Consider the following 24,294-nt stretch of genomic DNA (forward strand, 5'->3'; position numbering starts at 1 on the left):
ATGGAGCAGGCTGGTAGACGTCTGGTCACAGCCTAACTTATAAAGGCCAATACCGCGGGACTCAGACTGCAATTCTTGACAATAACTTTTTTAAAAAACAGTTAATAGGAGGTAACACAAAGAAACCTAAAGACAGACAAAAACATAACAAATCCCAGCTTTATTGCGTTTGTGTCACAGATATGAATTATCAAACTTTTAGCTGCTCATCTGAAGAATGGACGTCGATATTCTCCTGTCAAACAGGTAAGAAAGACAAACCTTTTCATTTCACAGTTCAAACACTGGTCCCAAGATATTTGGGTCTAGGATGATATAAATAGAGTCCATCAGTGCGAGTTGAGATTAATTTCATGCCAAACGTTAATGTCCAGAGTTGAAAGCAGTGGAATCTAAAGTCTTGAAAAGGTCCTTGAGTGGCGTGAACCTCACCTTTCCACTGGCACCCCCGTTCCCTTTGTCTGATGTTTCCTTTCGTGTTGCTCGGCTATAACAACGCGTAAGTAGCGGCGCTGGATTCACCTTTTGGTCAGACTGTGTACTAAACGTTCTCACCTGACCTTCACTCAAAGCTGGACTCTGGAGTGTCAACCCACAGTTCAAAGACTGGTGCGGTTCTGGGTCAACCTGAGGATTGTAACACACAACGTAAACCACATGGGACAAGAAAGAGGCAAAGTTACCACACCCTGTCCACAAACGAGTAAATAAACCCCTACAACAGCCAAATAATGTCAACCCTGATGACATCATACTGTAATTTCAGAAATGTTTGGTTTTTTTTCCCACTGCTCCACCCCGGTCCTTTGGAGAGTTTCCACCAAATGTGATCAGTGAAACCGATTTAACCCGAACCTTCCTGGATATCATCATTTCCAATCATGTTTTCCTCATATTTCTATTAAATCATGTCATATACTATACTACTTTTGTGACCTAAAGTCTTTGGTAAACCCATTTCTAAAAACCAAAACAGTTCATCTACATGAATAAAAATGTAAACTTGAACAATTTGAAGAATTTCTAAAAACACATTTCATATTTTCTGATTCAGAACCACATTATAGGTTCTAGACAAACATGTCTCACAATCAAACAGCTGTGTTCAGAAATTTAGATGTCTACAAACCTGGCACACACAATTTGTTGGTCATTCTGGAACTGCCCAGGCAACAACAAATTTACCAAGGGTTACTGTCTTCTTACCAATGAGTATTATTACCTAGTAACATATCAAACTGACAAAACTGTGTGTACTGTGCTGCAGCCTTAAATTAAGGCAGCCGAGGGGGCGGGAAGAGACAACAAACATCCAAGACCAAATGTAGAGGGCATAAAAATCTTCTCATGTATCTCCAGCAATTAGTCAATAAGGTGCCATTTAGACTGTACTCCTGTAAGTAGCACTGTTCATCAAATAGCACAATACTGACCTTTATTTTTCTTCTTTTTGACTCATGTTGCACTTCACACGGCATGCTGTCTTCAATTTCTGTAATAAAATAAAAATGACAAACTGTCAGTTACAAGAATGAGAAAAAGTCGCTATCAACGCATCAAACACTACGATGTTTCAGGAAGATTAAATCAAATCAAAATATGATGCATACTCTGCCGACAATTAAAAATATATGTGTATGTCATTGCCCTTTTTATGCAACAGGATGGGACAAAAAGTAGATTAAAAAAGGACTATAAATTTCAGTAGGGCTGCAATTAACGATTATTGCTATTACTGATTAATCAGTAATTATTTACTCAATTAATTGGTTGTTTGGCAAATAAAATTAGAGAAAATCCTGATCAGTGCTTCTCAAAGCTCAAGATGACATCCTCAAATGTCTTGTTTTGTCCACAAACTAAAGATATTTAATTTATTGTCCGAGGAGAAAGAAATTAAAAAATATTCACATTTATGAAACTGAAATCTGAGAATTTGGCCCTTTTTTGAAATTAACAGTGGTACTGTTGGCTCTGTGGTAAGAATTGACAAAATGTAGGTTAAAAAGCAAGAGTGTCATCTTTAATTTATCTACAAATGCCTAATCATGAGCAAATCATGCCTTGTTTTTTATCAAAGTTTGCCAAAATCAGGAGAACGATGTATAACTTTAGCACTGCGCCAATTTACCCAAAGATGCTTCAAGAGGAGCAAAGTGAAAAACGCTTATAGATTTTCTTCAGAAGAGTCAGACCAGTGACGAACAGGCAAAGACTAACAGACAGACCACCAGGAATTTCCAAGCAGTTACAGCAGGAACGTAACATTTAAAAACACGTTACCTGGAGGGACAGCGGCCTGTTGCTGTGGATCCTGCTGGTATGGGCCCAGGCTGACAAACAGTGTCTTCAAGACTGAAGTTGTACTTGTTTCTTTTAAGTGAACGACAAAATTAAAAGATTTGAACAAACATCATCACTGAATTGTTCTCTCTGAATTAATTGTGCGTTTCACGTTCTTACCTTTGGTCAACGGGATATTGGACAGCGGCTGACAAGTCTGGATTCCAGATGGATCTAAACTGTTACTGTTAGGAAGTGGATTCGCAGATATCGCACCAGGAGAATCTGGCACAAAGCTACAAACAGGATTTCCCATCTGCCTTTGCTTGTCAGAGGTTTTCTTCACATCATTATCGAGAAAACCCGAAAACATACCCGAAGAAGGAATTTCTAAACACGCAGTTCTTTGATTGGAACCTGACTCCAACTTTATGGACTCCTGAGGACATGAGGAACCACTATCTAGGTGGAACTGCAGGCTTAAGTGTGGCACAGCCTCACTGACAGGGGAGGCAGAAGTACTGAGGAGTGGTCTGGCAGGTTTAATCACTGCTGGACCACCATCATTACTCCTCCCATCTACAGGAGGTGGTAAATGACGAAACAGCTTACTACGGCCTTTAGGAGCAGGACTCCTTACAGAACCTTGCTGCAGGCTGTCAGTGATGGAACTTGCAAAAAGTCTTTGAAAAAGTTTGCTCTGCGTCTCGTGACATCCAGCAGCCAAACGAGCGGAGTTTGCCGTCTTGCGGGCGCACTCAGGTGTGGTTTCATTGGAGTTGTGTTGTTTGACGTCAGTATCCGCTAACGTGGAGTCTCGTTGGTGCTCAGTGGGCTGTTCCACTGCAATATGATGACCGCCTGTGTTCAGAGGATCAGCGATATTCACAGAGGCAGGGACAGATTCAGCAGGAATCACTCCTCGCCTTTTTAACTCTGTAAGACCTGACAAGGCGTCAAAAGAGCGCGATGGGCCTCGTGATTCTGATGCCAGACTGCTGAGATGTGGTTTTTGTGCAGCAGGCTTTGGAGATGCCTCATTAGGGGATCTTGAAAAAAGGCTGAACAACACTTTTCCTGTGGGCTTAGTCATAGGTCCAAAACACTTAGTTTTACAGTCTGGAGAACATTTCCGTTCCCTCTGCGGGTTAGCTTGTGTACTCTGAGGTGTGAAAGACTTACAAGAGACAGCGTCCATTTTCATGCCTACTTTAGTTTCAGATGACACAGACTCCCCCAGCACAGGGACAGCAGAATGCAAGGAGTCCAATTTCACTTTGGAAGTTCTTTGCGCAGGTTTTTGAGGCTCTGCTGTGTCCTCAAAGTTCAATGAAAGCTCAGGGTGGGTTTTTCCAGACAGATCAATGGTTGGAACTGAACAAGTATGGACTTGGAGAAATGGCATTCTCTTGACAGTTTTTTCCTGAGACTCGTCCACAACATTTTGGATTAATTGGGGTTCAGTCACATCTTCTAAAAGTGTTTTTGGGTTACGGGATGACGCTTGAATCATAAGAGGGCTAGATGAGGAGCCAAAGGCAGGATTTTTGACCATAGTACTGTCAGATTGTGGACCTTCACTTTCTTTTGCAGAGCCTAGAGCGCAATCAAAAGATGCCGGTGGAACTGAGGAAGGGGGAGACACTTTACATCCAAGTGTTCCAAAGAAACTAGGAAAGGGTTTGGATAGTTGCGGTCCGAGGACTGCTTCAACAGAATAACAAACTGGTGCCTCCTGGTTCATATTAGTGGACGTTGGACTCTGAGCTTGGGCAACATCGGCAAATTCTTCCATGCTCATAGTCTCCTTTTCAGCAAGCGCATCTGTGCTATTGTAAAAGTTTGGCCTGCAAAATAATAAACACCAGCATGCCAGTTAAAAAGTTGATTAAAAACCTAATGTTGAATGATTCCAATACATTTCTGAACTGCAATGTCACATTTAATCAATGTGCATACCTGATTGGTTGCGTTAGTACATCAGGAAGCACACTTTCATCAACAGGTGAGTGATCCATCCTTGCCGGCTGCTCTGAGGGGCATTTTTCAGCTTTCTTCACCGCTTCGGGCAGCTCACTGTCCCGTTTGAATGCCTGCAGTGAGGTAGACCACATTAATTATTCTTTAATATACAATCATGCACAGAAAATATTTATGACTGGTCTTTTACAAACATACCTCCTCTAACAGCTGATTTGTGGTATCTGTTAACGGCCCGTGTGAAAACCTGCAATCGTCTCCTTGAGAACACCTTCCTAGTCTATGGAAAAACTTGCAGGGGAAGGACTGTGCAGCGCAGTGAAGGAAAGTTTTAGCACATCAACAAGAGGTGACAGTCTACAGTTGCTAACAGCAGTACGACAGAAGATCAATATTATTTGTGATAAACCAAAAGATATTGTGCATATATGGGCAGGTCTCCCCTTTCATACAGTATCCTTGGACATAAAATTTGCACAGCTCTTTAATCAAATCATTGGCTCTCTCGCCGTGCAGCAGCTGGCAGTCATCTCCCTGCATGTAGTACAAAAGCAAAATTAAGATTATGCCATAGACACGTACATGCCTCATGTTTTATCATTGTACAAGTTTGTTTTGTTTTTTGCAAATGACATGATTTTGATTGATGAAAGAAAAAAAAATTAACCGTCAACAGATGCTACACACAATAAAGATAACCTGCCTTGATGCACTTTCCCCAAAGGAAATGTCGACAAAGAAGCCGCCCATCCACACACATGCCGTTCTGGTCCTTAAACTCCTGTGTCATGAACCTTTCACGCTGCACTTTGATGTTCTGAAACATTAGCATAATGAATTTTACAAAAACACCTCAATTTCTTCAGAGTAACTTTCATTAATGTTTAAGAGGCACTTCTGACCCACTGATTTTCCTTTTAATGGGTTTGCTGGTGTGCTTTCATCAGTACACTATTTGGTGGTGACAAAATGACAGGTGACAAAATGATGGTGAAAAGTGACTGTAAAAAGGATGCTCCTTGTTTTTCGGGCCTGTTACACAGACATCACAATGGATTAAGGATGATGTGACGTTTAATGAACTGCAAAAGCACTGTCAGCATCTGAAGATTTGGATGCACTCAGACTAGGCATGTGAATCTCATCACTGACAACCACTTGATACACACCTTGATACACTACTGGCTATTCAATTCCTCACAATGCGGTTCAACATGATGCAAAACTTAAATAGGAAAATAAGAAGCTGCAATTCAGGATGGCACTATGGTATTCTTCTTCTGATTCTACTAGAAGCAGATGATTTATTTTACTCCTTATAAGCAGTGAATTTACCAGATTCAACATTAAGGGACAGGAACTGGTTTCTTCATGTTTAGAACCCATTTCATCACACTGTCAGAACTTAAACAGTAAACAATGAGACAACGTTACTCTCAATGAGTGACTTAAAGTGACACTGTCAACACGTTCAGATTACCCCCTTGGCAAAAGTAATTTGAGATACTTTTCTCACCAGATTTGCTGGAGCTCAGTTTATAATCTTCCTCAGAGGAATCCGAGTTAGGGGGGAGCAGCGGGGGCTGTATCGATGCTGTGCTTTCTCTTCAAAAGAGTCCCTAAATATGTTGTACCGCCAGTGTAAAGGCGCAGTGACACGAGCATGACTTTAATTCACGCACTAGCATGCCTGTCGTTGTGACGACCCCACCCACCGTGATCACAGCTGAACACTGTTCTTTGTTCTACCGCCTGCCACATGCTCTGCACTGGACGACGTGTATATAAAATAATTATTTTGTGGCGGATTAATCATTTTCTCTGCAAATTGGCTGGTGAAAATGGCTCTAATCGTTTCCTGAATCACAGAGGAGGCTTCAGCTGGTGACGTTCGCGCACGTGCCTAACGAGCTGGATAACTCATTTTCAGTCATCTAAAAAGGTAATTATTTGTCATGTTTACATTGTCATGGCTTGGTGAAACAGTTATGTGTTCTTTCCTTCTTGTGTGCAGCTGTTAAAGTATGTTTATAACAGATTTAACTTATTATAATCCTTCAGACGAGCTGCGCTCTGATGTGATCTGCTGACATCACCACTCGCTCTGTTCACTACTTCTTTGCTCCACTTGACGAGCTGCACGTCGTGTTAGTGATGAGATCACGCCACGTAGCATGACATTTGTGAGTGAAAGATTTTTTGAACATTTTAAAATTCTCTGTGTGCAACAGCACACACCGGCGCCCCCTCACGTTCAGTCTGCACCAGTTAAAGACGAGTTTACTCTCCAGCACAACACAGGTCGTGTTAAGGAGTGGCTTCCTTCTGGCCACTCTGCCATACAGGCCTGATTGGTGAATTTCTGCAGACAAAGTTGTCCTTCTGGAAGGTTCTCTTGACTCCACAGTGACAGCGACCATCAGGTTCTTGGTCACCTCCCTGACTAAGGGCCCCTTCACACATGGTGCGAAGTTAGAGATAAACTGCACCTTAAGGTTTAGCAGCACAGCATTCTTTACAAACGACCCGCGTCTTCAAATGTTTTAGGTGTATCAAACATCTCCAACTGCTTGCTGCTGTTCTCGCAGATCTCCATGTTGAAAAAGATTTGCTGCAGAAGAAATGTGCTTTCTGGCATCCATCAGTGTTCAAAACAAAACGCGAAATTCAATGCATTCAATGTGACTCATGGGGGGGGGGGGATGTAAACACGCAGCGAACAATGCATCACGATTTCACCCATCAATTGAATCGATGCACACTGAGTGAATCAATACACTCGCACCATACGTGTTTGTATCGAGATACCGATTCGTATCGATTAATCTCCACATGCCTAACTCAGACGTGTTCTAGCGATACACGCTCCATTTCGCTGCCTCTGTGATTAACAGACCCAACAGGTCTCGCTTACCTTTCTGCTATTTTTAGTGACTCTTTCATTTCTTCTGGAAGGAGGTCTCCACTGACGGCCTCTACCTCTGCCGGAGGTCCATCGCTGATCCCTATGCCCGTGCTGACCTGCATCCTCCATTTTCTGACATTTTTGCAGGTTCACGTCACACTTGTTTCTACTCTTAGAATTGTGGATTTTGCGATAGAAGTTATTGTGGTCAGCTTTTCTGCTGTGGCTTTGACCCAGTTCCCCAGAAAAGCCAGCAACTGCATGTTCCTTCCTACTCCTGAGAAAATGGGAGTTAAATGCCTCGTCATCGTTGGAGGATGCAGGCACATGATGCGTCCTTGTTTGTCGCGTTCTGTAATACTGCTTCTGGAAAACATTAAAGAAAATACACAAAAATTTAACATCAATGTTCACATTTGTCAGTGCTGGTCAGTATCAAGTTTCAATCCCATCAGCAGTTTAGCAGCTGCAATGTTACTTTTTTAATAGTGAAAACAAAGCAATAAACATCTTCATGTAAAATTTCATCTGTCTGTGTTTTGTTGCGAATATATAACAGCATGCTTGTGTGACAGAGGCCAGCAGGGGTCGCTGTGCACATGGTAGTCAACAGGCCTCACACCCCCAACAGCCAAATGATTCTCTGGCCACTCAGGCCTGATCCCAGGTTTTGGCCAAACCTATCTCATGCCATTTCATGACGGCATCAGAAAAAGTAAATCTTTTAGTTTGTGATACCATCACAAAAAGCGTTTTCGTGACAGGAGCACGAAATGCAGGGTGATGTGGGGGAAGCCCTGCGGGGTTATGGTTAGGGTTAGGGGAAGGGGGAGAGTTACGAGAATGGGTAAGGTCAGAAATAGTAAAATAAAATTTAAAAAACCGCGTCATGAAAATCTGACTCATTTCGTGTTGAGAGCATGAACAAAAGCGTGTGACTGGGCTGGTGTTGGTTGATTGGTCAGAGCGTCCACCTCCCACACAGGTGACTAAGTTCACATCCTGAGTGGAGCAACTGGGAGGACTCAAACACAAAACAAGGCAGAGCAGCCACTACACTTGCAGTATTATAACCCATCTCATTACTGTCGCCATGAGTGTTTTAATGTGACATAAGAAATATCACATACCGTATTTTCCGGACTATAAGTCGCACTTTTTTACATGTTTTGGCCGGGGGTGCGACCTATACTCCGGTGCGACTTATAAATGAAAAATATACCGGTAGGATCTCAATTAATTTACTGTAACAAAACAATTTTACGTGACAGAGTCGATCTATGTTTTAAAATGGCCACCAGAAAAGGAAATGCAATGCATCATGGACACTGTAGTATGGCGGCCGTCCTACAGGTCACGCTGGTCGCGATAACCAATCAGAGAACAGAACGTTGGACGCGTATTCCTCACCTCACCCACAGCGTGTGAAGCTGAGGAATACGGTGCTTGCTGTTATTCCGGCATGGCGAACAAAACAGCTTCAACCCTTGGATATCAGTGTGAGCAGAGTGTTTAAGTTGACGCTGAGAGCTGCGTGGGAGCACCGGGTGAGCGACGGCGGAGGATTAGTGTGTGCACTTGGAAGGAGCTGGCGTCGAAGATTGTGAATAGCGTTTGAAGCAGACGAACATGATGTTTATTCCGGGACGGCTAACAAAACAGCTTCAACCCTTGGATATCAGTGTGAGCAGAGTTGACGCTGAGAGCTGCATGGGAGCACTGAGCGACGGCGGAGGATTAGCGTCTCCACTTGGAAGGAGCTGGATCGACAACGCTGGGTGGTCATGAGCTGCGCAGGTAGGTGCTGCATGGTTCGGCTCGCAATGTGGTCCGCAAAATACAAACATATCTGTAGGTAAAACGCAGCTCACGAGAGGGCACTCAAGGCTTGTGTGACTGTTCCTGCGACTTCTGACTACCATAGAAAAATAAAAATTTCAACGTTACTGATAACTTAACAAGACAACGGAGAAGGCCCGAAAAAATGCCACCAAAAAGAAAATCATACTCTGCAGATTGTAAGTTACGACTGGTGAAATATGCATCTGAAAACGTTAGCCGTCACAATATTATCATCTGAACTTTTCATGTTAAGTTAACATACCTGTATGTCCATGGGACTTATAGTCCAGTGCAACTTATTTATGGTTTATTTTTCTTTATAATGATAAAGTGGCTGGTGCAACTTATACTCCGGTGCGACTTATAGTCCGGAAAATACGGTATGTATTTTATTGTAACTTTTATCATTGCCAATTATGTTAATACAATTCCTGCTGGTTGTTCTGACACAAAAACTAACAACTCTATCCGTTAGAAATATGAGAATTTTGCAGTGGCTTTAAGGACTTAAAACACAATTCCCATGATTGGCAGATCGTCCTCACACCTGTCAAGTTCCTACAGATAGGGCCCACACATTAACTCTACCACGAACCCTGATCCATAGGACTTTAAGTTATTCTGCCTGTATACAAATGTTTCTTCTATTACTTCTTCTTCTTCTACCATATCTGTGGAATTAATGTTTTAGGATAAATCTTCTGTAGATGTAGACAATTCCAAGTATTTTGGTTTGATTACAAGTGAATAAATTCAGAGCCTTCAATCCTTCAAGATCTCATGAATACCACTCTGGTTTGATTTTAGCAGACACGGGAAAATCTGATTTAATACATTTTAGGAAAGCGGGGAAATTTTAAGATTTAGTAGTGAAACTAACGTGATTTGCTGAAAAAAAAGCATACTAACGATCAACTTAAACTTACCTCCTGATAAGAATTTGCCTGATCATTCCGGGTTTTCCTTTTACTGTCGTTACCCCTCCGATGATTATCACCATCATCATCCCTGCGAAACAAATTTAACAAGTATTTAAAGAGAAAAAAGAGAACGTTAAGGCTAAGCTAATGCCCAGCTAAGATAACATTACAACTACCTGTGTTGAAGACGCGCTGACAGCTCACTGAAAAGATCTGTGAAAGCCATTTTATTCGATATAGTTTGTTTTATTCGTAACTTATCCAGACCGACGTGCAAAAATTGGAACACTTTGTCAGATTAAACACATGCAAGTCACTTCTTCTTCTTCTTCTTGTAATTTATTAGCGGTTGGCATCCGGAATGTTGCATTACCACCACCAACTGTGTAATTGTGTAACTACAGATGTGGAGCATCCACGGAGTGACAAAATAAAAAATAAAAAAAATAAATAAAATAAAAAAACAAGAAAGAAAGAAATAAAAATAAAGAAATAAATAACTAGATAAATAAGGTCAACTAAATCCTATCAAAAAGTATTGTGTTCTTAAGGAACTTAAACACAAACCTCCAAGCTGATGGCACAGAGAAGGAAAGTAGTCCCTCAAGAGAGAGCCTGGTCTCCCCCAGTTCTCTGACCTCCTCTAGCAGAATACTTCTTTCTATGCTGTATGCTTGGCAGGCTAACAGAACATGATGAACAGTCCCGTCCCTCACTTGTGAACAAGACCCCGAGATACTTAAACTCCTCCATTTGAGGCAAGGACACTCCACCGACCTGAAGAGGGCAAAGCACCTTTTTCCGGTCGAGAACCATGGCCTCGGATTTGGAGGTGCTGATTTTCATCCCGGAAGCTTCACACTCGGCTGCAAACTGCTCCAGTGCGCACTGAAGGTCCTGATTTGACGAAGCCAACAGAACCACATCGTCCGCAAACAGCAGAGACGAGATTCTGTGGTTCCCAAACCAGACCCTCTCTACACCCTGGCTGCGCCTAGAAATTCTGTCCATAAAAATAATGAACAGAACCGGTGACAAAGGGCAGCCCTGGCGGAGGCCAACGTGCATTGGAAACAGGTTTGACTTACTACCGGCAATGCGAACCAAGCTCCTGCTGCGGTTGTACAGGGACCGGATAGCCCTTAGCAAAGAACCCCAGACCCCGTACTCCCGGAGCACTCCCCACAGGGTGCCCCAAGGGACACAGTCGAACGCCTTCTCCAAATCCACAAAACACATGTGGACTGGTTGGGCGAACTCCCATGAACCCTCGAGCACCCGATGGAGCCTGTAGAGCTAGACCAGTGTGCCGCGACCAGGACGAAAACCACACTGCTCCTCCTGAATCCGAGGTTCGACCGTCGGTCGAATTCTCCTCTCCAGTACTCTGGAATAGACCTTACCGGGGAGGCTGAGGAGTGTGATCCCCCTATAGTTGGAACACACCCTCCGGTCCCCCTTCTTAAACAGAGGGACCACCACCTCGGTCTGCCAATCCAGAGGCACTGTCCCCGATCGCCACGCGATGTTGCAGAGACGTGTCAACCAAGACAGGCCCAAAACATCCAGAGACTTAAGGTAATCAGGACGTATTTCATCCACCCCAGGAGCCTTGTCACAGAGGAGCTTTCTAACCACCTCGGTGACTTCGGCCTGGGTAATGGATGAGTCCGCCTCTGAGTCACCAGTCTCTGCTTCCTCTTCGGAAGACGTGATGATGGGATTGAGGAGATCCTCGAAATACTCCTTCCACCGCCCGACAACATCCCCAGTCAGGGTCAACAGCTCCCCACCCACACCGTAAACAGTGCTGGTGGAGAGCTGCTTCTGCCTCCTGAGGTGTCGGACGGTTTGCCAGAATCTCTTCGAGGCCGACCGAAAGTCCTCCTCCATGGCCTCCCCGAACTCCGCCCAGACCCGAGTTTTTGCCTCTGCAACCGCACGGGCTGCGGCACGGTTGGCCTGCCGGTACCTGTCAGCTGCCTCTTGGGTCCCACCTACCAACAAAGATAAGTAGGACTCCTTCTTCAGCTTGACAGCATCCCTTACTTTCGGTGTCCACCACCGGGTTCGGGGATTGCCGCCGTGACAGGCACCAGAGACCTTGCGACCACAGCTACAAGCGGCCGCATCAACAACGGAAGTGGAAAACATGGTCCACTCGGACTCCATGTCTCCAACCCTTGTGCTCGGACATGGTGTTCGTGATGGACAAACCGTGACTAGCACAGAAGTCCAACAACTGAACACCACTCGGGTTCAGATCAGGGAGGCCGTGCTTCCCGATCACCCCCCTCCAGGTCTCACTGTCGTCGCCCACGTGGGCGTTGAAATCCCCCAGGAGAACAATGGAGTCCCCAGTCGGAGCGCTATCTAGTACCCCTCCCAGGGACTCCAGGAAGGTCGGGTACACTGCATTGTTGCTCGGCCCGTAGGCCGAGACAACGATGAGAGACCTGTCCCCGACCTGAAGGCGTAGGGACGCGACCCTCTCATTCACCGGAGTGAACTCCAACACATGGCGACTGAGCTGGGGAGCAATAAGCAATGCGACCCCAGCTCTCCGCCTCTCCCCATGCCATACCGGGCGATGTCTCGGTCCTTGATTTTTTACTGGTCATGGAGGTTCTGAACTCCCCTTAGTCTGACCCGTCACGTAGGACCTGTTTGCCTTGGGAGACCCTACAGGGAGCACAAAGCCCCCAACAACATAGCTCCTAGGATCATCCGGGTACGCAAACTCCCCCACCACGATAAGGTGGCAGCTAGAGGGGGAGTTCATTAAACATTTTCTAACTAATCTCCACTCTCACCTTCCATCCATCCATCCATCCATTTTCTTCCGCTAAAAAGCTTTTTCCAATACATTTAAACAGGACCAAATCATGTTACAACTATGGTCTATCGAGACTTCACCTACCCCTGGAACAAGGACATTGGTGACAATGCTGAGATAAAACTTCCTCTGCATTTTTTTTTATTTTTTTTTTACAGAAAGAAACGTCAAGCAGACTAGATTCAGTGGGGTGACCATCTGGTGGTACTTGCTGGTTTGTTTTCTTGTGATAAAAGTTAAGTACCCTTCCCCCACCACCAAAAAAATAAATAACCCTCACCCCTTCATTTCTCTCTGCTAGTTCCATCCATCATGTTTCCTCTCGGTCTTCTCTTGTTCACATATCCAACAACCATGTTTTCACCTTCTTGAACTGGCCAAAGCTTTTCCATTGATCAGTCTAAAAGTGTTGATTTCCTCTTTCTTGAATTTGTCTTTTAATCAGAAATTATGCTTGTCAGTTACGTAGAAGATGCTACGATACAGCGACGATATCATGAAACATTTTTACTGGACAGTTTGTCTGACAGCAAGATAATTCAAAAAGTAATGAACAGATTTCAGTGAAATTTGGTGGACAGACAGATAATGTTCAGGTGATCCAGGTTATACTCTAGAAAAGAGATTTGGAAATATGTTTGGCACAGAGACAATTGTTTCCACTGCAGGCTGAAATCCGATTTATTGCAAATTTGACTCAAATCAGATCTCATCGATTGACTGTCCACATTATATACAGTAAGTGATCAGATCTGTGTCCACAGTGACATCATTTTGGCCATACTGATTGCTATGGTAACAGGCTACGCCCAGGAAAAAACATAGAGGACAGCCAACTGTGCCTGTTTCTGCAGCCCAGATATCTAACAGGCACATTATTTTCTCGTCCCTCCACATTTTATTATTCTCCTCCATACTCCATTGTTTTTGACAGTTTTCTTTAAATTTTTCCCCACTTATTCCAGCTCCACAGGTTAGGTGTGTAGCGGGATGAAGGTCCCGGGTCCTGATTGAAAAGACGTTCCCGCTAGCTTGGCTAACGGGGGAATTCCCCTTTGGCTGACCTGGTAGAGGAATGGTCTTTGGTGCGAGCCGTCCAGGTTCGATCTCACCGTCATCCTGGCCACGAAGGTCCTGCGGTCACAATCTGGCATCACGAACAGGATGTGGGTAGTCACAGAACATGCTTAAATGCACCTGTGACTTCGGGACGAAGTCAAAAATGGTGGGGAGATATGTAGCGGGATGAAGGTCCCAGGTCCTGATTGAAAAGACGTTCCCGCTAGCTTGGCTAACGGGGGAATTCCCCTTTGGCTGACCTGGTAGAGGAATGGCCTTTGGTGCGAGCCGTCCAGGTTCGATTGTCCCGGCCACAAAGGTCCTGCGGTCACAGGTGCCTCAAATCAACTTCCGTCTCTCCGGAACTACGTCATAATGCAGAGACGCTTTGAAATCAACATGAATGACTGAGATGTTCAGATTGAAAGGGATTTATTTGAATTGCATTTCAAACCACGTCTGTATGTGGTTTGAATCCACTTTGGAAAAATTGGTTCTCCTGTGATTTTTCACTGTCCAGACTGCCCCACCCCATCCCGCAAAAAAAAGATCAAGCTAGATACAATCTGAATACGCTAAAAATCCCATTTTGACTGGTAATGTAAGGCCAAAACGTCATGAGAGAATGTTGATATTTGGTGAGCAGATAGATAGTATCTGAGACAAGAGCAATCTGAGATTTCTGAAGGCTGCCATTCTGGATCACCTCCAAAATTCAATGGATTCTTCCATGGCCTAATATCTATCTGTGATGCAAAATTTCATCAAAATCCGTGCAGTAGTTTTGATGTAGTCCTGCTAAAAGTTAGACAAATAAATAAAAAACACTGATGATTTTATTATGTCCTTGGTGAATGTAAGAATGGGGGATTTTATTTTGAATTTGGTCTGGAACATATGTGGTCATAGTTGATGTATGCACTGACAGCCTTCTAGACTTTAATCTGTGTTTACTAAATGACAGAACTCGATTTCCACAGGAACTCACATCTGCTGGTTAAAATGTCTTATTTTTTTTTTTTAACCAGGATGACTGGCACACCAGCAACTCTCCTCCAGCTGATGGAAGATGGTACTGGAGTAGTTTTCAAAATCAGGGAGGGTAGCAGGACTGTGTTACCTCATATCACTTCATCTCGATTGCTCCATATAGCTGTAAAGAGATTACTTGTAATATAATGAAGTCAGCTTGCTGAATGATGATTAACAATCATCAATGAAGCAAAATGATAAAAGCTCAGACTTGTCAAAGAGATGAGATAGAAGCCGGACTTTGTTCTTCCACATGTGAGACTCGCCCTGTGTCGGGCTCAAAGTCCACCTCACGCAGTTTCAGTATTCCCTTCGAGCGCTTTATCTCTTCTCCTCATACTGATCTGTCCGGGCTACAGAATGAACCGCCAGGCTTTTCTCCTTCTCTTCCTGCTGGGTCTGTACTTCTCCAGCGCTGTCAGTAAAGATCCTGAAGCCCCAGCAGCAGGATCACAGGCACCCAGTCAAGCCCCCAATAACACACAGGTGGAGCAAGAGGCCGGGGACTGGGGGCTGAGCTCCCTCAGAGAGAGCTTCGAGTCCGTAGGCAACTACTTTGACTCAATGCTGGAGCTCATGGGCGGACGTGATGGAGTGTGCCAATACCGATGTCGATACGGTAAGTCGGTTCACACTGTGAGCCACTAGAACGAGAGTTAAACCAATAACATTTTCACGATATTTCTGGATGTAAATTCCAACTTTTAGAAATGAATCATAAGTGAAAGGTAGAATTATTAACATGCTTTATCGTTTAAAACAGTACTTTTACAAGTGAAATAATGCTTTTTTCTACTTTGATACAAATGAAAACAGAAAACACAATTTCAAAATGGTGAGATTAAATACTCAGTGTTAACCCAGAAATAAATAAATACTGGTACAGACATTCCAATATTATACATTGGCTTACATTGTTTTCTTCGGCTGTGTCCTTGGACAAGACATTTCATCAACATTGTCTCAATCCACCAGCTGTAAATGGGTTTAGCTAGGGAAGTAATCTGTGATGGACTGGAGTCCAATCCAGGGGTAGCCTCAAACTCTCATCTACTTTATCTTCTCATCTACTATTTGGGGATTAGCACTGGTTTGCATGAGCTCAAGGTCTATATAGGACTTGCAAGCTTTTCAGCAAGTTAATTTTCAAGACAGAAAGGAATAAAAAGATCTATTTTAGGTGTGTAGAATAAAAATATTTCTATTAATCATCTACTAATATAAGCAACAGGTTGGTTGTCTTTGGTGTCTCACAGCAGCCTATACTTAAGGTTCTTGAAATGGAGGAATATCTCCACCTGGGGGACTTTTACCATTAATGCAGGTACACTAGTCTTTAATATTATCTGGGATAATGTTCACTACTGGAGTGACTTTGTGTCAAACAAATGGTTACTTAATGAGTCAGATGAGGAAGCGTCAGCTTCGACATCTTGGCCATGTGGCGCAATTCTCATGAGTCCAGCACGCAGGTGTCTCGGTGTTGAGGACTTCAACAGTTAGAGGAGACTAAGAGGACTCCACCGTTCCATCAGGCTGTGGCATAGATGATTATTTTTGAGAGGTGGGGATGGACCAGTTGTCTGCCTGGATGGTTGTCGTCCAGTACCCGAAGCAATTCAGCAGTGTGATGGATGTAGCGATGTGCGACACCAGCACATGATCCCATATGGCACACTCAGTTTTTTGTGCGTGTGCATACAGATCTATTGTAAAAGCCTTTATGTAGCATTTTTCTGCAGCCGGTAAAAACATCTGATATATCTTTCATTCTTTCTCAGGCCAAGCTCCACTTCCACGTCCAGGATACCAGACACCAGAACCTGATGGCTGTGGGTCCTACTTTTTTGGCCTTCCTGTTCCAGATGGGGTGCGTTTCTTCTCAAAACAGATACACCAGATACTTAAGTATGAATTTAGTCAGGTGTAGACCAGGTAGCTCAGTAGGATAAGGAGACCTTGGATAAGGCACTTGATCTAGATTCTCCCAGTCCACCAAATTATAAATGGGAACTAGCCTTAAGTTGTGGATGTAACCTTCTTCGGGCTGGTGTCCTGTCGAGGGAGAGTCGTGGACTCTTATCCACTTCACTCTATGGAAGCAGAGGATAAGCCCTTGTAACAGTAGGTCTGAGAGCCTGTCTTGGACTTCTTAATCAGGCCTGTGGGCATTTCTCCACCAGCAGTTCAGGTACAGAGTCCCTCACATCATTTATGCCACAGAAGTCCACAACACATCATTTACAGCTTAAACCGTGTTGCTAAGAACCAAGTCGTCACACGTGCATATGAAATTTTTGCCATTTGAACATCTAGCTGCAAAATCCAGACGAAAACCAATTTTTGCAGCGTGCAAGTCTTTTAAATTATACTTTTAATCACCTTTATGGTCTTCCAGGTGGACATGGGCATACCCGCCATGACAAAATGCTGCAATCAGCTGGACATGTGCTATGACACCTGCGGCTCAAACAAGTACCGCTGTGACTCCAAGTTCCGCTGGTGCCTCCACAGCATCTGCTCTGACCTCAAGAAGAGCCTTGGATTTGTGTCAAAGGTTGAAGGTTGGTATGGCCTTTTAACTGTGACATCTTTCAGGACAGTGTCACACACAGTGCTCGCTCCAGCATCAATCTACCTCATCTGTTAGGTGGGGGAGAGATATGTGCCTGTCAAACCAATTAAGCCTTGAAGCAAATGAAGTCTAGGACTTTGTCAAGCACGACGCACAGACTGACACTCCTGCCTGTTTGTCTCCTCAGCATGTGAAACGGTAGCCGACACCTTGTTCAACACCGTGTGGACACTGGGCTGCAGACCGTATATGAACAGCCAGCGGGCAGCCTGCTACTGTCAAGGAGAGGAGAAAGATGAACTTTAAAAAACAAAAATATAAAAAATTCCATATTTATAATTCCACAATTGCAGCTGTTTGGTATTGTGTGACTTTTTTTTGGCCATGCTTTTACTCCGCTACAGATAATTATTGGATGTAACCAAATTTAAACTGTCAAATTTGTTGCAAGACATCGATCTATTAATTTCTAGATGTGCACCAACTATTATTCACTTTGTACATGAATTTGTTTCAAATCCCATGAGTGGACATTTTTGTAATTTACATTTTGAGGCAATAAACATCTTTCACTGTAAGTCAAGACATATTTGTGGTACAGACACTACGCACTCTGTCATAATGCGAGAATACCAGAGAACATCTCTGAAAGGTGTTGTGCAACACGTCAAATTTAGGTTCATCTATTCTATGAATTAAATGCAACTGTGAAAATAGTGGATTGTGCTACTCTAGTGACAGTTTGAGAATGTGCATGAGTGCTTTGTAATATTACTTAGCAATGTAACGGGAGCCCGACACACCACTGTCACACAGCAACATAATCCACATCACTGAAATACTGTTACGACCATGGATGCAACGCACAGCTAACTCAACTGCTATTGTCAGAAATGCTAGTCTTCTTCTTTGCTTTTTCTTTTTCTGTCACAGCAGAAATGTTTCCATCTCACCCTGTCCTCTGTAACTTCCTTCATCACACAAACCACCTGCATGTCCTCCCTCAGCACACCCATAAACCTCCTCTTTGGCCTCCCTCTTCTCCTCCTGTCTGGTGGCTTCAGTCTTGCCAATATTCTTTGGCCACAAATCACTCCTGCCATCTTTCTCCACCCTGCCTGCACTCTCCATTACTTTGAACAGTTGACCCCAAGTATTTTAACTCATCTACTTTCACTTCTACTCCTTGTAATCACACTATTCCACTGAGGCTCCCTCTCATTCACAAACATGCTGTCTTGCTCCTACTGGTTTTCATTCCCCTGCTCTCCAGAGCATATCTCAACTTTTCCAGACTAGACTCAACCTGCTCTCTACTCTCACAACAGATTACAATGCCATCTGCAAACATCATAGTCCATGGAGACTCCTGTCTGATCTCATCCGTCAACCTGTCCATCAACACTGCAAACAAAAAAAGACTGAGCTGATCTTTGGTGTAATCCCACCTCCACGTTCGAGTCTGTTATACTGCATATCTCACAACTGTCACACAATACTTGAACATGGTCTGCACGACCATCACATACTTCTCTGCCACTCCAGAGTTCCTCATACAATACCACAACTCTTCTCTTGGCACCCTGTCATATGCTTTCTCTAAATCCACAACACAGTGTAACTCCTTCTGGCCTTCTCGATACTTCTCCATCAGTATTCTCAGAGCAAATACTGCATCTGTAGTGCTTTCTCAGTATGAAACCATATTGCTGCTCACAGATCTTAACCTGTTTTCTAAACTGAGCTTCAACTAATCTTTCCCATAATTTCATGCTGTGGCTGACCAACTTCATGCCTCTGTAGTTACTGCAGCTCTGCACATCACCTATGCTGTTAAAAATTGGAACCAGCACACTTTGTCTCCACTCCTCCTAACTTTCCAAGATTTTATTAAACAATCTGATTAGAAACTCCATTACACTATCATCTGGCAACTGCCTTTCCACTCTTCTGCCTCATCATAGCTGTCCTCAATCTCATTTACTCTCTCCACATCATCCAGCCTTTTCTCTCATTTTCTTCATTCATCAGCCCCTTAAAAAATTCTGTCCACCTTCATTTGTCAGCACATTACCATCTGCATCTTTTACCACTCCAACCTGCTGCACATCCTTTCCAGCACTGTCCCTTTGTCTGGCCAGTGGACAGAAGTCATTCTCTGCTTCCTTACTATTCAACTTCTTGTACAGCTTTGCCTTTTCCTTAGCTTTTGCCACTTTTCAGGTTACTCTGCATCTCCTTGTACTCCTGTCTACTTCCGTCATCTGTCCGACTATGCAAATTCTTTTTCATCAGTGTCTTTCTCCTTATGCTTTCCTGGACATCTTCATTCCACCAATAGGTCCCCTGGTCTTCTTTCAGCTGTCAAGATGTCACACCCATGACCTCCAATTTCTTTTAGCTTGCATCTCCTACACAGAACGCACTCTACGTGTGTACACCTTCCACTGTTATACATCACCCTGTGCTCCTCCCTGTTCTGTATTCACCACAGCCATTTCCATTCTTTTTGCAAAATCAACTACCATCTGCCATTCCACATTGCTGCCCTTGAAACCATATCTTCCTCATCTCTGTTCCCTTCGCCAACATGCCCATTGACGTCTGCTCCTATCACCACTCTTTCATGCTTTGGCACAGTCTTCACCACCTCATCAAACTCACTCGAGAAATTTTCCTTCTCCTTTGTCTCACAACCTACCGTCATAATTATGACGACAGGAATGCGTGGTGACATGACTAACACTGATTACAATCATTAGCTGTGCATTTGTGCATGCACTTGCATTGCAGTAGTCCATCATGGATCTGTTGTGGTAACCAAAATAAAAAATGGAAGAATCACAAAGAAAGATGTTGCGATTTCTTTGAACTAATCATAAAAAGGAACCATTTCATGTAAATAAATTCTATTATATGGCTGCAACGCTACGTGCGCTCTGATTGGGTGATTACCGGTCCGATATTTTCCCATATTGACCATTACGACAACCGGTCCGCAAAGCGTATTTTAGTTACAAACCAGGAAGCAAAAAAATACAATTAAAAAACCAAGTTGGACATAAACATACTCCATAAATATCTAAACAGCATCTGAAAAAACACAGATTGAAAGCTTACTAGCTAACGACCAGACCATCTGTTGGCACGTTCTTCATAGAGGTGAACAGGACTGACTACGAGCCGACAGCAGCTTTCATATTTGGGCGACACTGTAAGTTTGTATTGTATGTGTTTATATATAATAGCTATATAACAAATAAATTATTTACCTCGCTTGCTCCGTCTGTATGGGGATATCAGACCTCCGTGTTTTTTGCATGGACCTCACTAACTCACATTCTGTACTGACAACACATCGGTCTAATATTTCCCCGTACAGACCTTGCGGTCAATTAATAATTCTTTAATACATGGTTACAAATCGTGGTTGGGAGACTTGGACGCTAACCAGTCATCTCTGGCAATAACAAGATGTCTTCTGTACTAGGTTTCTTGAGAGGATTCTTCACAGATGTGATAAAGAGTCACAGTCAAAAAGTAAAACCACAAAGGAGTCCTAGAGTTATCAGGGAACCATGATACACCCATAAAACTTACAGATTCATTCATGCATAGTAAGTAAGTCCCTTCGGCTGCTCCGTTGTTTGCAATCGGAGTCGCTACAGCAAATATGAGATGGATTTGCATGTCTTTCCTGACACAACTCCACACTACATGGAGAAATGTGGCAGGGGTGGGTTTGAACCAAGAACCTTCCACACTGATACCAAATGCACCAACCACTTGGCCACCACTCCTGCCCAGATTCATTCATACATACTGAGCATTAATATACTTTTTCTTGTCACTTCTTATCTGCACATCTGCTTTTTTTTTTAAAACTCAAGCCACAACACGACAGCTACAGAACTGAGGTTCTTCAATATCATGACATCACAAAATCTCCTTTAATGTGGCTCCTCCCAGATGGCTACAGATACATGTGTGATATGGCTTCATTTTCACCTTCAACATGACTTCGATTTGGGACAGTGATTGATGCGATGTAGGAAAAGGAGTGGTCTCTTGTTCTTGTGACTCCTCCAAGCCCACAAGGGATATAAAAAACATAATCTAGGAACAAACGAAATCTGTATTTTTGACTTTGATGCTCAAATGACTTTTATTTAGGACATCAAAGACTTGAGATATCAACACCAAACTAAAACCAAGACCATCTCCCATGGGGAGGGAATGTTTTGGAAAAGTTCAGCAGCCATTATCGATTTAGGTTTCTCGTCACTTAAATTAGTAGCGGGACAATAAATTGGTAAATATTAATTCAGAGCGACAACTATTTATGTCTGAACGCAAGTTTTACATCAAGAAAGTCAGACATTAAAAGTATTTTAGGCAGAAACACTTTAGACATAAAACAGGCAAAACATCAACCTAAAACAGAAAATAATACAAACATGAATATTATCTTCCCCCCCCCAATTTTTTTTTACTTTAGTATTTCAGCATGATTCAGTAAAAACTGGGTCAAAAGTTGACACACACATGGCCAAATGATTTTGGAAAACTACAGGTTTAAAGGTGGTTCAGATCAAATGCATCCACAAGATTCTGCACAGATCTGTGGAAGAGAAAAAATAAAAAGAAAGGAAAAGAAACTTAATTACAACTTTCCTTTATATTGATCGTAAAATTCACTTAAAATAATCACAACTTCAGCTATCTGGATTACATCTTTAGTTTCTTATATGTACTCACTCTGGGCAGTCTTTCAGGTAAGGGAGTTTCTGGCTGTTGTGAATCTTTGCTTCACCATCTGGTTAAATACGTCGAGCTACAAATGGTTGAAAAAGACAGTGAATTAATGGAGATCACCAAGGTAATTACATCAGGCCGATCACATAAGACTCACAAAAGTCTATAAAACAATTACGCCTTGATTATGTTGTTTCAACACCATTGCGGTGGTGTACAAGGGCAAAATCGCAACACTTGTCCCTCCCTACCCAACTACTTACGGACCTGACTGTATACATTTTTGACAAATGAAAGACAGGAAAGTCGATAGTAGTGTGAAACTCTTTAAAGGAACACGATTACTCACCGTCCTCTTCAGGTTTGCCTTTATTTCCTTCTCTCTCAGTTGTTTCAGTTTATCTTCCAGTGAAGGCCCAGTTGGTTGCCCTTTGTCTGCCTGTTGAGGCAGTGTTGGTTGCCCTTTGTCTTCCTGTTGAGGCCCAGTTGGTTGCCCTTTGTCCTCCTGTCGAGGCCGAGTTGGTTGCCATTTGTCTTCCTGTTGAGGCCCAGTTGGTTCCTCTTTGACTTCTAACACTGGTGATTCCAAAACCATTTTATCTGTGCTCTCAGGAACCTCCATAGCCGAATCAGATGTTTTACATTTTTTTGCACCGGTCTCTTTCTCTATTTGTTTTCCTTCTAGCCCTATGTTCTGTATTTTGTTGCATTTGGCTTTCTGATGCTCCTTCTTCCTCTTCTTTTTAATGTGCTTCAGGTAGTGCCAATCAACTGAAGGCTGAGAAATGATGGTGTGTACATATTGAGGGCCAGAAAACATTCCAGTTTGGCCTTTACTCATAGAGAGGTCAGGGTTAACCATCAGGCTAGTGTCAAAATTACTGCCTGCAGAATATGCTCCAAAAGAGAGAGCATTGTGATTCTGAGGGTAATGGTATCTGTTGAGATAATACCAGGAAGACAAGGCATCCTGGGTACATCCCAGGTTTAAATCTCTGTTGTAAGTACCACTAAGGTAGGGATGCTGAGAGTAGTGGGCCATACCATGGTTTGTCAGCACATGAGACAGGGGAATGGAGCAAATCTGGCTTTCTGTATATGGGTGGTGACTAGGAATTTCTTTGAAGCCTACTCTATCTTGGTCTCTGAGAATGCCTTGCTGCACTTGTTTGCTCTCTTGAAATGTTGGTATGGTTCTTGAGCTGCTAGAGTCTGAACTTTGTCCTTGTTCCCCAGAGACACTGCTAGCTGAACTTAATGCGCAGATATCTGACCTGGAAGAGGAAGATGGGGAACTCCTGCATCTCTTTGGGCTCCTTTGCTTATGCTCTTGCTCCTGTCTGCTGTTATTTATCTGTTTGCCATCAATCTTCTTCCCATACAGCCTTTCCTGAGTGCGATCTGTAAGTCTCCTCATTTCTTCTGGTTCTAAGTTCAGGCCTACAGTTTTAAGGATGTTCTGGAGCTGTTTTTGCTGAATATTCACCTTCTCTAGATGGTCCACTGTTACAGAAGACTGTGACCTACTTCTAGAGCCAATACAGTCTTCTTCATCTTCCTTTTCATCTGTCTTCAAAATTCCTTTGTTGTTATACAGTGAAGACTGTGGCGGACTGCTACAACTCAAACTGACTCTTCTCTCATTCTTCTCATCTTCCTTGGATAGTCCTTTCTTGGTGGATGGTAGAGAACCCAAATGGCCGTCCTTATCTTTCTTCTCATCTGTCTTGGATATTCCTCCAGTGGTGGATGGTGAAGAACCCAAAGGGCCTCCCTTATCCTTCTTCTCATCTGCCTTGGATATTCTTTTCTTGTTGGATTGCTCTCTGCTGGCCGGTTCAGTTTTGCTCTCTCCACTGTTGGTCTGTCTGTAGTCTTGCCATTGTGCTCCACTGTGAGATGGTGGCTTGTCACTCCACTCAGTTCTGTTTGACAGGTCAGACTTCTTCTCCACAGCAGGTGGTTGATCATCCCTCACAGTAAGGTCCTGAGTGTCATCATTGGCAATCTCACTAAGTAAATTTATGTCGTCTACTTGGTTGAGCACAGTGAGGAAGCGCTGGAATCCCTTGTTGATAAAGATGGTCTCCTGAACTGCTGGACAAAG

General features: G+C 43.3%; 3 protein-coding genes across 3 annotated transcripts in view; 1 reads left to right on the forward strand and 2 right to left on the reverse strand.

Annotated features, from left to right (window-relative positions):
* Positions 1-129: 129 nt before the first annotated feature.
* On the reverse strand, positions 130-10,250 carry LOC117526573. The gene is made up of 11 exons (XM_034188635.1): positions 10,107-10,250; positions 9,937-10,018; positions 7,178-7,534; positions 4,967-5,080; positions 4,683-4,797; positions 4,462-4,571; positions 4,243-4,376; positions 2,464-4,130; positions 2,284-2,373; positions 1,434-1,492; positions 130-627 (listed from the first exon to the last, which is right to left on the reverse strand). The coding sequence occupies exons 1-11, from the start codon at positions 10,154-10,156 to the stop codon at positions 364-366; spliced, it is 3,042 nt and encodes a 1,013-aa protein (XP_034044526.1). The 5' UTR covers positions 10,157-10,250; the 3' UTR covers positions 130-363.
* A 4,917-nt stretch (positions 10,251-15,167) lies between these two features.
* On the forward strand, positions 15,168-17,750 carry LOC117526102 (group XIIB secretory phospholipase A2-like protein). The gene is made up of 4 exons (XM_034188116.1): positions 15,168-15,476; positions 16,639-16,727; positions 17,256-17,421; positions 17,620-17,750. Exons 1-4 carry the CDS (start codon positions 15,218-15,220, stop codon positions 17,736-17,738), a joined length of 633 nt encoding a protein of 210 aa, XP_034044007.1. The 5' UTR covers positions 15,168-15,217; the 3' UTR covers positions 17,739-17,750.
* Positions 17,751-21,771: 4,021 nt separating this feature from the next.
* Positions 21,772-24,294, reverse strand: part of LOC117525619 — a 30,576-nt gene continuing 28,053 nt past the window's right edge. The window contains exons 7-9 of the mRNA XM_034187517.1: positions 22,537-22,754; positions 22,191-22,266; positions 21,772-22,053 (exon numbers count right to left, since the gene is read on the reverse strand). Of these exons, the coding sequence (XP_034043408.1) occupies positions 22,204-22,266; positions 22,537-22,754 (281 nt within the window). The 3' untranslated portion in view covers positions 21,772-22,053; positions 22,191-22,203. The remainder of the gene's footprint in view (positions 22,054-22,190; positions 22,267-22,536; positions 22,755-24,294) is intronic.

This window comes from Thalassophryne amazonica, chromosome 15 (genome assembly GCF_902500255.1).
Source record: "Thalassophryne amazonica chromosome 15, fThaAma1.1, whole genome shotgun sequence".
NCBI classification, from domain to species: Eukaryota; Metazoa; Chordata; class Actinopteri; order Batrachoidiformes; family Batrachoididae; genus Thalassophryne; species Thalassophryne amazonica.